This window comes from Odocoileus virginianus, chromosome 24 (assembly GCF_023699985.2).
Source record: "Odocoileus virginianus isolate 20LAN1187 ecotype Illinois chromosome 24, Ovbor_1.2, whole genome shotgun sequence".
In the NCBI taxonomy this organism is placed as follows: Eukaryota; Metazoa; Chordata; class Mammalia; order Artiodactyla; family Cervidae; genus Odocoileus; species Odocoileus virginianus.
In genome coordinates this window covers 49,266,012-49,281,486 of record NC_069697.1, presented here as the reverse complement: position 1 = coordinate 49,281,486, position 15,475 = coordinate 49,266,012, and the positions used below count along the sequence as shown (strand labels likewise).

General features: G+C 36.3%; 1 protein-coding gene across 6 annotated transcripts in view; it reads left to right on the top strand.

The window, feature by feature from the left end:
• Positions 1-14,042, top strand: part of SLC16A7 (solute carrier family 16 member 7) — a 182,296-nt gene extending 168,254 nt beyond the window's left edge. For all 6 annotated transcript variants that reach the window (XM_070454682.1, XM_070454686.1, XM_070454685.1 and 3 more), the window contains 3 exons: positions 2,505-2,648; positions 8,149-8,964; positions 13,068-14,042. In XM_070454682.1, coding sequence (XP_070310783.1) covers positions 2,505-2,648; positions 8,149-8,964; positions 13,068-13,339 — 1,232 coding nt within the window. In that variant the 3' untranslated portion in view covers positions 13,340-14,042. The remainder of the gene's footprint in view (positions 1-2,504; positions 2,649-8,148; positions 8,965-13,067) is intronic.
• The last annotated feature ends 1,433 nt before the right edge of the window (positions 14,043-15,475 follow it).

Sequence of the window (15,475 nt, the reverse complement as noted above, 5' to 3'; positions counted from 1 at the left end):
TGAGGTGCCTGTCTTAATAGAGAGCCTCCGTTTTCTCTGGCTGTTCCATCCACACTGCTGCACCCATTCTGAAAGTTTTGATGGTGGTACTTCCTTGACGTTACCAGAAAGTTTCAGAAGCTTTTTCAGACAACAATAGGATTCATATTACTTTTTCAAATGGTCTTATTGAAATGTGTGGGAATCGTCATTATCTAACCAAGCCATAGAAATAATAACCTAATAATTCCAACTGAGCTATTTCAAATCCTAAAAAAAAGATGCTATTAAAGTGCTGCAATCTATATGCCAACAAATTTGGGAAATGCAGCAGTGGCCACAAGACTGGAAAAGGTCTGTTTTCTTTCCAATCCCAAAGAAAGGCAATGCCAAGGAATGTTCAAAGTACTGCACAATTGCACTCGTCTCACACGCTAGCAAAGTAATGCTCAAAATTCTCCAAGCCAGTCTTCAACAGTACATGAACCATGAACTTCCAGATGTTCAATCTGGATTTAGAAAAGGCAGAGGAACCAGAGATCAGATTGCCAACATCCGTTGGATCATCAAAACAGAAAGAGAATTCCAGAAAAACATCTACTTCGGCTTTATTGACTATGCCAAAGCCTTTGACTGTGTAGATCACAGCAAACTGTGGAAAATTCAAGAGACGGGGATACCAGACCACATTACCTGCCTCCTGAGAAATCTGTATGCGGGTCAAGAAGCAACAGTTAGAACTGGACATGAAATAACAGACTGGTTCCATACTGGGAAAGGAGTATGTCAAGGCTGTATGTTGTCACCCTCCTTATTTAACTTATATGCAGAGTACATCATGCGAAATGCCGGACTGGATAAAGCACAAGCTGGAATCAAGATTGCCGGGAGAAATATCAGTAACCTCAGATATGTAGATGACACCACCCTTATGGCAGACAGTAAAGAGGAACTAAAGAGCCTCTCCATGAAAGTGGAAGAAGAGAGTGAAAAAGTTGGCTTAAAACTCAACATTCAAAAAACTAAGATCATGGCATCTGGTCCTGTCACTTCATGGCAAATAGATGGGGAAACAATGGAAACAGTGACAGACTTTATTTTCTTGGGCTCCAAAATCACTGCAGATGGTGACTGCAGCCATGAAATTAAAAGACACTTACTCCTCGGAAGAAAAACTATGACAAACCTAGATAGTATATTAAAAAGCAGAGACATTACTTTGTTAACAAAGGTCCGTATAGTCAAAGCTATGTTTTTCCATTAGTCATGTATGGATGCGAGAGTTGGACCATAAAGAAAGCTGAGTGCTGAAAAATTAATGCTTTTGAATAGTGGTGTTGGAGAAGACTCCTGAGAGTCCCTTGGACTGCAAGGAGACCAAATCAGTTGATCGTAAAGGAGATCAGTCCTGAATATTCATTGCAAGGACTGATGCTGAAGCTAAAGCTCCAATACTTTGGCTACCTGATGCGAATAATTGACTCATTGGAAAAGACCCTGATGCTGGGAAAGATTGAAGATGAGAGAAGGGGATGACAGAGGATGAGATGGTTGGATGGCATCACTGACTTGATGGCCATGAGTTTGAGTAAGCTCCAGGAGTTGGTGATGGACAGGGAAGCCTGGCATGCTGCGGTCCATGGGGTCGCAAAGAGTCAGACATGACTGAGTGACCAAACTGAAATGAATTCAAACATACCTAAGGCATGGCAGCAACATTACTACCCTTGGTGGCCCCCTGATGAACAGGGATTGTTAAGAGACTGTCAGTATAAGAATCCTCATTTCTAATACAATGAGATATGTAAACAGTTGGGGTCTTAAAAAAAAAAAATACGGTATTAAAAAGTCACAGTGGGGTATAATAAAAAGAAAAAAAAGTCTGCTTCAATTAAGGGCATATATATGTGTGCCCAAACATACATTATTCCAGAAAATAAAATTCTAACAGATAGATCATTTACATAATCCTTAAATTTTTATTAAATAAATTTATCTGCATTTACTAAGGTATTAAGGGTTCCCCAGTGGCTCAGCATTAAAGAATCTGCCTGCCAATACAGGAGACCTGGGTTTGACCCCTGGGTCAGGAAAATCCCCTGGAGAAGGAAATGCCACTTCTCGCCAACATTCTTGCTCGGGAAATCCCATGGACAGTGGAGCCTGGTGTGCTGCAGTGTATGGGGGATGCAAAAGAGTCAAATGCAACTTAGAGATTAACAACAGCAACAAGCTTAGCTATGTCTGATTAAAAAGCTTTTCTGTCAGAAGTTGAATTATTATGGTCCTACCGAACTTGATATTAAACAATTCTAATTTATTATTTTATGTGCTTGTAGATATATGGGTAAGATAACCAGTCAAATGGATTAGAAAGTATTGAAAAGTTTTCATGTTGTTCTACATGAACTAATCCTTTCCTTTGATCATTAAAATGTGATTTCTCAACTTTCAAAATTAACAAATGTTATAAATAAGTAAAGAACCCAGCCACTGAATATTTCTTAACTTCTTGTCTACCTCAGGTCCCATAAGTAGCGTTTTGGTGAATAAATACGGTAGCCGGCCGGTGGTGATGGTAGGAGGTTTGTTATGCTGTTTGGGAATGGTCTCGGCCTCCTATAGTACCAACGTAGTAGAACTTTATCTCACAATGGGATTCATTTGCGGTAAGTGAAGCTTTGTTTTCAGCTTATTTCCTTCTTAACAATTCTACTGTTTGCAAAGTTCTGTCAGAAGCATGAGCAACAGAACATTCTTATTTTCTTTGATTTTCTTTTTTTACATCAGAGGCTATATACTTTAAAGGATTGTCATCTGGTATATTAAACTCCTGGCTATAGGCTGACCGGTCAAACTAATTTCAAAAATTGGAAAAAGCAAGTTATCAGACATGTTATGTGCTATGATATAAATGTCAAAAAGAAAACTTCTTTGGTTTGTTTTTCCTGTTTCAACATTTAATCTTCAGGCCGTGAAGGTGATATTGTGGACATAGACTCTCTGGCATATAAATAGCTTCATTAAAAAAAAAATTGCTTTCATTACTTATTACTATTAGTGTCTGACTGATCACTCATAATAGGTTAAAAATGGTGTCAGAAAGATGTTTCCTGGATTCACTGATTTAGCTTTAACAATAGAATTGTTGCCTGTGTTCTGATTAGTGGGAGAGCTCTGCATGAGCCTCCCTACCTTTTCTTAACAAAGGATTCTATGTAAAAGCTTTGAAAGACACATTTGCCACTAAACACAAATATTTTAAAATGAGTTCCTATCATTAGGTTATAGTTGTTTCTTAAGCATTTCTGTAGTTTCTAGTTGACCTGAATATGCACATTTGGAAAATATGATCTTTATTAACTTCAACAGCAAATGATGACACAAATTTACACTCAAACTTTTAGAAAAATTAGACTTCAGTATATAAAGAAATTTAATTATTTCCTTTTGCTCACAGATAAAAAGGTAAATATATAGTTTTTTGACTTTAGGTCACTCTGACCTTGCATTAATGCATCATCTGATAGAAAAATGAGATGTATTAAAGCCTACAGTGATAGTGATGTTAAAATTTACTCTTTACAACCTCTGGACAACTCTTGTTTTTTTATTTTGTAAGACATCTTTGACATTTTAAATGAGAATCTTCTTATGTCTAAGAATTGTCATGGTGGAGAGAATACCGTTTCCTTTGTGAAGAAATACTAGGGACAGCTGACCTTGAACAACATGGATTTGTACTGCGGGGGTTTACTCTACTGCCCAGTCCATGGTTGGTTGAATCCTAAGGCGAGCTGGCTATAAATGATACATAGAATTTCAGCTGTGTAGAGGGTGAGCCTTAAACCCCACATTGTTCAAGGGTCAGCCATATTTCATTTGGCCATAGAATTCAGGCTGGGCCCACAAAGTCATGTATTAGGAAAAAGATGGTTTTGATGGTACTGTATCATAAATATCAATTGTATTTTATGTTATTCTAACTTCAGTTCCATTTATTTGAGTCTCAAAGGCCCTGATGCTTCTAGTCAACCACTAAAAATAACTATGAGATTTATCTTAAGTCATTATCAGCCAATACTTCTTTGTATTTGAAATCATTCAGGTCTAGCTTTTAAACCTAACTCAGCACATAATAGCTGTGTGATCGTGGATAAATACCCCTCCTTATGCCTCCATCTCTTTGTCTTTAAAATGGAAAAATGATAGCTCTTTCCTTTCAGAGGAAAAGGAAATATGTAGGATGAACCATATATTCATTTGTAAAAATGAACCATATGTTCATTTGAACCATATATTCAATGAACTATATATTCATTCATTTGTAAAAAAAAATGAATATATGATACTTTACAGAGTATCCAGCACTTTGTCACTTTTAAATAAATACTAGCATGTAATAATCATCATCACAGCATCATTATATATCATCTTGGAGCTGTAGACATCACTTGATTTTAGCAAAACCTTTTTTTGTTCTTGTTGAGGGAACTGGAATTTAAGAAGTCTAAGTATTTTGCCCAGTAGTACACATAGGTAAGTAGTTGAGGCAGACTTAGATCTTTCATTTCAAATGCCATGCTCCTTTTACCATGCCAGGTAGGAAATAGATGAGCACGAACTCCTAAGGAGAACTTGCATTAACACGTGAAAGCAAAATTCCAGGTGACAAAATGGGGGCAAGGGAGGAAGATGGAATAATGTAAAGAAATTTGAACCTCAAAACACAATTCCTGGGAATTTGAGTTCTTCCTCTTACAAGCTGCTGACAATAGTGTCATTACTTAGACATTGGATCTATTGATAATTACACTCATTTTGCATATCTCACAAGTATGGCTGAGGTAGAATCAGAGAGCATACTACCCTGTCATTCTCCAAAGCTGATTACTGGTTCCTTCATATCAGTTTTTTGGAATACAATTCAGTTCAGTGCAGTTCAGTCACTCAGTCATGTCTGACTCTTTGAAACCCCATGAGCTGCAGGCCTCCCTGTCCAGCTCCAACTCCCAGAGTCTACCAAAACTCATGTGCATTGAGTCGGTGATGCCATCCAACTATCTCATCCTCTGTCATCCTCTTCTCCTCCTGCCCCCAATCCCTCCCAGCATCAGGGTCTTTTCCAGTGAGTCAGCTCTTCGCATCAGGTGGCCAAAGCACTGGAGTTTCAGTTTCAGCATCAGTCCTTCCAATGAACACCCAGGACTGATCTCCTTTAGGATGGACTGGTTGGATCTCTTTGCAGTCCAAGGGACTCTCAAGAGTCTTCTCCAACACCACAGTTCAAAAGCATCAATTCTTCTGTGCTCAATTTTCTTCACAGTCCAACTCTCACATCCATACATGACCACTGGAATAACCATAGCCTTGACTAGACAGACCTTTGTTGACAAAGTAATGTCTCTGCTTTTTAATATGCTGTCTAGGTTGGTCATAACTTTCCTTCCAAGGAGTAAGCGTCCTTTAATTTCATTGCTGCAATCACCATCTGCAGTGATTTTGGAGCCCCAAAAAATAAAGTCAGCCACTGTTTCCATTGTTTCCCCATCTATTTGCCATGAAGTGACAGGACCAGATGCCATGATCTTAGTTTTCTGAATGTTGAGCTTTAAGCCAACTTTTTCACTCTCCTCTTTCACTTTCATCAAGAGGCTTTCTAGTTCCTCTTCACTTTCTGCCATAAGGGTGGTGTCATCTGCATATCTGAGGTTATTGATATTTCTCCCGGCAATCTTGATTCTAGCTTGTGCTTCTTTCAGCCCAGTGTTTCTCATGATGTACTCTGCATATAAGTTAAATAAGCAGGGTGACAATATACAGCCTTGACGTACTCCTTTTCCTATTTGGAACCAGTCTGTTGTTCCATGTCCAGTTCTAACTGTTGCTTCCTGACCTGCATACAGGTTTCTCAAGAGGCAGGTCAGGTGGTCTGGTATTCCCATCTCTTTCAGAATTTTCCACAGTTTATTGTGATCCACACAGTCAAAGGCTTTGGCATAGTAAATAAAGCAGAAATAGATGTTTTTCTGGAACTCTTGCTTTTTCTATGATCCAACGGATGTTGGAAATTTGATCTTTGGTTCCTCTGTCTTTTCTAAAACCAACTTGAACATCTGGAAGTTCATGGTTCACATATTGCAGAAGCCTGGCTTGGAGAATTTTGAGCATTACTTTACTAGCATGTGAGATGAGTACAATTGTGTGGTATTTTAAGCATTCTTTGGCATTGCCTTTCTTTGGGATTGGAATGAAAACTGACCTTTTCCAGTCCTGTGGCCACTGCTGAGTTTTCCAAATTTGCTGACATATTGAGTACAGCACTTTCACAGCATCATCTTTCAGGATTTGAAATAGCTCAACTGGAATTCCATCACCTCCACTAGCTTTGTTCGTAGTGATTCTTTCTAAGGCTCACTTGAATTCACAATCCATGGTGTCTGGCTCTAGGTGAGTGATCACACCATCGTGATTCTCTGGGTCGTGAAGATCTTTTTTGTACAGTTCTTCTGTGTATTCTTGCCACCTCTTTTTAATATCTTCTGCTTCTGTTAGGTCCATGCCATTTCTGTCCTTTATTGAGCCCATCTTTGCATGACATGTTCCCTTGGTATCTCTAACTGTCTTGAAGAGATCTCTAGTCTTTCCCATTCTATTGCTTTCCTCTATTTGTTTGCATTGATCACTGAGGAAGGCTCTCTTATGTCTCCTTGCTATTCTTTGGAACTCTGCATTCACATGGGTATATCGTTCCTTTTCTCCTTTGCTTTTCGCTTTTCTTCTTTGCACAGCGATTTGTAAGGCATCCTCAGACAGCCATTTTTTCTTTTTTGCATTTCTTTTTCTTGGGGATCGTCTTGATCCCTGCCTCCTGTTCAGTGTCATGAACCTTCATCCATAGTTCATCAGGCACTCTGTCTATCAGATCTAGTCCCTTAAATCTATTTGTCACTTCCACTGTAAGGGAAGGGACATAAGGGATTTGATTTAGGTCATACCTCAATGGTCTAGTGGTTTTCCTTTCTTCAATTTAAGTCTGAATATGGCAATAAGGAATTCATGATCTGAGCCACAGTCAGCTGCTGGTCTTGTTTTTGCTGACTGTATAGAACTTCTCCATCTTTGGCTGCAAAGAGTATAATCATTCTGAATACTATTGCAAATATTAAATACAAATATTTGTATTAGAGGTTTGCATTAAATATTTATACTCAGAACCCAGTGTCCTGAAATCTAAATACTTAACCAATTTGCAATACTGTCTCAAATTTGCATAAATTGGTCAATGCCAAAGAATTCCTGCTTCTATAGATCCTAAATAATACAGAATCATGTAGAGGCTAATAGGGAAAGAGAGGTAGTTTGTATAAATCACTTGTATTTACTTTTTAAACAAGCATTCATTTCTGTTGCCAAATAGTACCTTGATGAGCTATAAGAAGTAATTCATTTCTCAAAAGCAAAACTCAACTCTGTCAAGGTGTCCCTAGACAGCAGAAACATTTGATCCATATAAACAATCAGCTTAAAATTATTTTTTAGTTAATACACATTCACCCCTATAGTCATGAAATGTGGAATATGAGGGATGAAGAACATGAAATTAATGGCATGAATTGATTACTCTTTTTTTATTATTTGCATAGCTTTGAAAGAAATACCTAGAGGAGATCTAGGATTATTTATAAATGACAGCCTTTTAAATCTGTTGTCTATTCTGTACTGTAAAGAAAGTATTCATGTTTTAAACACACTCTTGCCCTCAAGGAAGATATCTATTCTCTGCATGTGTATATAATGAGAGAGATTAGAGCGATTAATTTATTTGTGGAATTAAGTGATTATAACTAAGAACCAATGAACTGTGTTCCAATTTCAACCTATTTTCTGACTGTTGCAACATTAGAAGCTCTTGGTTTTATTTTTGTGTTTTAAAAGGAAAGGATTATGAAACAGTCATGCATCTCAGATGTCTGGTTATGAGACCCTCTTTGTTTTTGTGCCATCTTATTGATAATATGTAATTTTTTAAATTTTAAAATTTTTTATTTACTGTGGGCTGTTGCATTTTCATCCTGCCATCTCCACTTGAATGTGCATTTTGACAAGTGATTTCTTTTGTGAGTGACATAATGCGTTTGTTTCTTCCTTTTGTTTTGTTCTCTTTAGGCATAGGTCTAGCCTTCAACCTGCAACCTGCCTTAACAATCGTTGGCAAATACTTCTACAAGAAACGACCCGTAGCGAATGGGCTTGCAATGGCTGGAAGTCCTGTTTTCCTAAGTACCTTGGCCCCTTTCAATCAGTTCCTCTTTAATACTTACGGCTGGAAGGGAAGCTTCATGATTTTGGGAGGTTTGCTGTTGAACTGCTGTGTGGCTGGGTCCCTTATGAGACCTGTTGAACCCAAAGCAAGTACTGAGTCTAAAAATAAGGTTGGAGTAAGAGAAACTGATTCCAGTATGAAAAAAAGACAAAAACAGTTATCAGTTTGGGAAAAAATCAATAAGTATTTAGATTTCTCCCTTTTTAAGCATAGGGGGTTTCTGATATACTTATCTGGAAATGTCATTATGTTTCTGGGGTTCTTCGCCCCTGTTATATTCTTGGCTCCATATGCTAAAGACAAAGGAATCGATGAGTATTCTGCAGCTTTCTTGCTGTCTGTTATGGCTTTTGTTGATATGTTTGCCAGACCTTCTGTAGGACTTATTGCCAATTCCAAATTAATCCGACCCCGGATCCAGTACTTCTTCAGTTTCGCAGTGATGTTCACTGGAGTCTGCCATCTCTTATGCCCGTTGGCTGAGGACTACACCAGCCTGGTGGTGTATGCTGTATTTTTTGGCCTTGGATTTGGGAGTGTTAGCAGTGTCCTCTTTGAAACTCTCATGGACCTTGTTGGTGCTCAGAGATTTTCCAGTGCTGTGGGACTCGTCACAGTTGTGGAGTGCTGTCCTGTCCTCCTTGGGCCTCCTCTTGCTGGTAAGAATATTTATCAACAAAGAAGGCAAATAGCGTAAAATTAATATCCATTAGCTGAGACTTTCTTTGTAGTGTAAAATGTGGTTTGTAATAATAGATACTAATACCCTAAAAGACTATAGATGTGTTAATTTTAGCCCTATTATGTATTTTTAATTTCCTAATTAGTCTGTTTTAGACAAAAATTTCATTTATAGCCTGGTATTATGAACTTGAGAATTTAAATTAGACTGATACTTAGCATGATTTGCAGATTTTTACCTATATCAACTTGTAATGTTAAAAATATATCATAAAAATAAAATACCGCTTTATCATTGGTAAACAGATTTCTCTTCTTTTTTTAAAATAAGTCAAAAATTTAAAGTAATGCTCTCAAAAGGTTAAAATCTGTTTTCCTATTGGAGTATACTGGTTATGTTAATATAGAACTTGTTACATGCTTAAGGAAGGAATACGTTTATAATATCACTGGTTGGAATGTATCAATAGGAATGCAAGAATGAAGAGAAGTTCATTCAAAGTCATTTTCTTGATCAGATACTTATATCCCATATTTGTAACCTTTATCTTTAGATTTTAAGATCTAAAGTACTATCAGAGATGACTATAAAAGTATCTGTGCCAAAAAAAAAAAGTATCTGTGCTAAATTATCTAGTAAAGAGGCTGAGTAAAGACACATGTGTACATTTATTTTTGAAGTGGAGACTTTGTTTAGTCTTAGACTTACATGTAATAAATATTAAATACTTTTTGTTGGCCTATCCTTTCTAGTAATCACTGTATAGCATTGCTTTAATTAATGCTAAATGTAGGTATTTACTTAGACCTCTTGGCCTGCCCCTAATTGTCACAATAACTGCCAGGCCAAGCATGAATTTTTTTCTTGTATATAAAGTCAGTGTTTAAACTCTTCCTACATGACATAAAGGAATCATTTTGAAAGTGGGAAAATTCATGTTTAATTTTTTACCCTTAAGGCACCACTGACATTTACCTTTTGCTTTTTCACTTGGTCAGGAATGAGTGGTATAGTTGTTGACTTTTTCCTGTCCACCAGGGCTGCCATCTGGAATACCTAGGGTGGTATACCTCTTGATATAGACATGCCACGTCACACCAAAACAGTTTTCAAAGTGAATGAAGCCAGTAGGTCTTATTCATTTTGGTCAATATATATTATTATAAAACAAGTACAGTTGGCCTATCTTTTCATACAGAATTAATTTTACCAAATGGGTTTTAGAAGTCTATTCATTAGCAATAAAATCTTAGTATCAACAGAGAAAATGATATCTCACCAGCCATAGTGGGATGAAAAAGTATCAAGTCAGGTCAGTTGACACAGTGGATGGGTGCTATGGAAATGGATGAATCTGATTTGCCACTCCTACCTGTGACTGAGACCTGTTTTAACACTTACATCCATTTCAGTATCCCTGAGCGCTGATTGTGTTAATGTTGCCAAACTGCTGCCCCAGTGGTGTCAGTGACAATAATTGATTTGGGGCTCATTTTTAAAGGTACCGGATTATATAGCCATAAAATAGTGTCCATTTTTTTCATCCTGTTTTTGCCTCCTGATACTCCTTGATATTTAAACTGTCTTCTCTGGAGCATACCATCACTACTAGCATAGTGTCTGCAACATAGTAGGTACTCAATAAATACTTTTGAGTGAATGGGTATTGCTGCAGTTACTTCCTATCAGTTGCTACTGCTGCTACTAGCCTTGATAGTACACCAGTGATAGTAGAACAATAGTAAAATAGGGGGAGCATGATTTTTATTTTTTTCAACTTGAACTTCCACTGCTACATCCAGAAAGAGCAGAAACTTTAATTCTGGAAATTATATCTGGTTTCTTGATGATGCTAAAAATTACTAAAACATTTAGAAAGTATATTTATTTGGCAGTCCAAAGTGATACTAATTCTAATGGGACAAAAGACCTAATTTTCTGTATTTAGGAGTGTACTAATCATTGCATGAATAGAAATATTTGACTAAAGTTCAAATGGAAAATTAAATTACAGAATTTGGTTTTGTTTATGTATATATCATACTTACGCAAATAAGTCCATCCTATCATTTATCTAAATAATACAGGGAACTTTGTTGAAATAGATAACGTTTCACAAATAACTAAATTTAACGCTGAACCACTAACTAGATTCTAACTAGACTGAGCCACTAACTAGATTCTAGCATAAGCTGGAATCAAGATTGCTGGGAGAAATCTCAACCTCAGACATGCAGATAACACCACCCTTATGGCAGAAAGTGAAGAGGAACTGAATAGCCTCTTGATGAAAGTGAAAGAGGAGAATGAAAAAGCTGGCTTAAAACTCAACTTTCAAAAAACGAAAATCATGGCATCCAGTTCCATCACTTCATGGCAAATAGATGGTGAAACAATGGAAACAGTGACACACTTTTTTGGGGGGCTCCAAAATCACTGCAGATGGTGACTGCAGCCATGAAATTAAAAGATGCTTGCTCCTTGGAAGAAAAGCTATGACCAACCCAGACAGGATATTAAAAAGCAGAGACATTACTTTGCCAATAAAGGTCTGTATGGTCAAAGCTAAGGTTTTTCCAGTAGTCATATATGGGATGTGAGAGTTGGACCATAAAGAAAGCTGAGCACCGAAGAATTGATGCTTTTGAACTGTGGTGTTGGAGAAAACTCTTAGAGTCCCTTCAACTGCAAGGAGATGCAACCAGTCCATCATAAAGGAAATCAGTCCTGAATATTCATTGGAAGGACTGATGCTGAAGCTAAAACTCCAATACTTTGATCACCTGATGAGAAGAACTGACTCATTGGAAAAGACACTGATGCTGGGAAAGATTGAAGGCAGGAGGAGAAGGGGACGACAGAGGATGAGATGGTTGGATGGCATCACTGGCTAGATGGACATGAGTTTGAGCAAGCTCTGGGAGTTGGTGATGGACAGGGAAGGCTGGCATGCTGTGGTCCATGGATTTGCAAAGAGTTGGACACAACTGAGCAACTGAACTGAACAGAACTGAACTAAATTCTAGTCAGAATGTTGGAAACTCTGACTAAACAAATAGATCTGTTTCAGAATCACCTTGAATATGCATATGAAAAATAATTTGGATTTGTGCCTACAAAATTTTGCCAATGATAACTATTGTTAAGAATTAGATGCTTGCATAAGCATGAGGCAAAACTAAATATAAACAATATAAGCTGAAGCTTGTTTAAAAGTCAACAAACCTTCCAATTATTTGGTACCAGGCTAGTTTTTCAATGTTCTCAATAATCAAATGGAGCAAAAACTTTCTCCCTGACTAGTTTGGCCTTAATAATATAGATTTAGATAAAGTGAAAAATTATGATTAGTCCAAAAAGTGACAGGACACTTAACCAGGAGGTTTGGTGAAGCCATTTTGTGGAGTAGTTAAGAACATGAGATGCAGACAGACTTTGGTAAGAGCCTAGTTTCTGCCACATTTGCTATGTAATTATGGTCGAAATATGTCATAGTGATATTTTTTAAGGATTAAATGCAAAATTACAAATAAAGTGTTTAGCCTAGTGCTAGGCATAGAGAAGTCATTTGGTAAATATTATGACCCATTAGGAATCTCATCAAAGCCTTTGAATTTTCCCTAAAGAATGTAATGTGTACTCTTTTTAGAAAAGATAGGAAATGTGGAAAGGATGAAGCAATCTCAATATATATGCCATAAATATATCCATATATATGTTTACATTTGTAAATATGTATATGTGTTTCTACGTATGTAGGTTTAAAATGTATCTTACATGTATGTATCTATAAAAATATAGCCAAACACACATATACCTATTTGTCTTGGTTGTACACTTTTATTGAAGGCAACAACTTTCAATTCATTTCATATACTGGTAGAATAATGTAGTATGTGCCTCTAACATGCCTTTACTATGTATATGTGAAAGTCATAATCTAGAATATTTTTTTTCTTTAACTCTCATTTAGTATTAAATAAGAAATAGGTACACTGTGTGGAATGAATTTATTTGCAACTGCTATCATTTTATGGTTGATTTATTATGCTGTCTTAAAAAACACTCTTTGCCTCTTAGGTAAACTGGTGGATGAAACTGGACAATATAAATACATGTATTTGGCCTGTGGAGCTATTGTGGTCATAGCCAGCGTGTGGCTACTCATCGGCAATGCCATCAACTACAGATTGCTTGCAAGGGAAAAGAAGAAGAATATACATACCAAGGAATCTCAAGAAACTGAACCCTTGAAGACATCTCAGAGTCCCAATGTTAATATCAAAAGTGGCGAAACTGAAACATGGAAAGGAGCAGAGGTTAATCCCTCAGAAAGAGAAACAAATATTTAACAAGAATCATATCTCTGATTTCAGTATTCATGACTTTCTCAGGAGTATTATTTTTTTCAACATATTGGAAGATTTTTAGTTGAAATGAAGAGTCATAGTTAAGGATGGAGATGAGATTTTCCTTAACAACAAATTTTAAATGTTTGTCTTTAAAAACTTTCTTGGGTAGTTAAATTTTGAGATTATGCATATAAAGAATTCATGCATTGGGTTTGTGTCCATACATGAGTCTGGTTGTGGTGGTTAAATGATTTTAAAGTCTTCTGGTGACTTCTAGTCTTGGTTATAGAGATCTGAATTCCAAAATGCTGGTTTAAGTAGTTAGAAAGAGTATGTTTAATCCTATAAGAATACCCTATCCACATTTCATTTTTGATTCAATATTAAAGTGTGAAATGGAATTGAAGGAAATTAATTTTTTTTCCTAGATATCCTCACACACACCAACTTTCATACACTTAAGAATGAACAGACAAGATATCTGGAGAAAAAAAGACAAGTTTAAAAAGAATATTATCACTGTATATATATTTTTAAATCCATGGAGAAAAAAAATGCATTATATCTGCATAGTACCTTATAGTGTGGATGTTAGAGATATGAACATGGGTGAAAATGAGAGTGGTCTTAATTTGAAAATGTAATTAACTGCTGTAAAACAAAAGCAATTGCATATATGAAATAAATTTGAAAAAAAGTAAAAGCTCTATTTTTTAGATAATTATTTCTGAGCCCTGTCCAATTTGATCCATGCATGCACATGATTTCTTTGAGGGGGGCCATCAGTACCTGGTACTAGTGAATAGAACCCTCAAATAATCAGAATTTACTAATAAGTAAATCAAATTAATGACTCCTAGCAATGAGCCATATCTTTTGATTTGGAAAATCCAGAAAGTAATAAGTAGAAACATCTTTTAACCAAACTTAGTCCAGACTAGCTGTCTTACTAAGACACTGAAGTGGAACTCAACTGAAATCCTGGTTGACAGGCTGACAAACAGGCAGAGATTTCATTTTTCCCAACACATAGTGGTGATAAGAGAGTTAAGATTATGATTATTCCATCTGAATAAAGCTAAGAGTGGAAGGTACTTACAATGAGCCCTCCAGGCTCTCTCATTTCCCTCCATTCACCAACAAGCAAAAAGCAAAAAACAAATCCAAACAGGCTTTTCTCTCAGCCACTGAAAATGTCTCATATTACAGGAAAGGAAGCACTAGAAATCCCACCCTCTACTAACTAGACTTCCTGCTGCCTGTAAACATAACTAAACCAGGACACTTAAAAAGGCTTCTAGACCTGGAGGTTGTGTATGACTTTATATATACTTTTGAAGTGGAGATTTAATTTATAACTTGATAGAAAGAAGCTTGAAATATGGGAACCTAGGTTAATTTAGCAGTTTCTCATAACTATGTGAAAACATCTGGGACTGAATTGCTCTTGAATATAGAGGCATATGATAGATCTGTGAATTCAGATCTAATAAATACCATTTTGAGTGGTAAAGTACTTTTAAACAAGAAACAATGCATGCATTAGGTATAAAAGTATAAACATTCACCTTTATAAATCTGAAGTTTAAATTAAGTTCATGATTAATAAAAAACATTGAGCCTTTGATTATTGAATGTCATTCTTAAGATGTCAAAAGGATTTTGTCATTCTTCCTTCTTACCGTTGCAGTAGAAGCAGATGAGTAAGCAAATAAGTGTTCTTATTTCCTTTAAGACTGTGCTTAGATACCAAGCTTCTGTGATAATTAACACTAGGGATTTGATTCGTAAACTTTAGGTACTGTTTGAGCATGTAGCTTGTGTTTATCAAGCTGTATACAATTCCATATATCATTTCACATGCACTTTTCCGCATGGAAAGGGTATTTGTATTTTTAAAATATTAACTGAAACAATATGTGCCAATACCATAGGTAGATAAATCAGGGAAATTGTGACAGTATATAGTTGTTTTTAATTTAGTTTCATTCAATCTTGAATCCTAAATGAGCTGTTTCATATTATTAGTATGTTTGTATTCAACTCTGACTAGTCATAAGAAATGTGACATCATAAATTGTGCAGTAGCTTTCCAATCTTAAACGTTTCCAAAAAATGCCTTGAATTCTCTGAAGA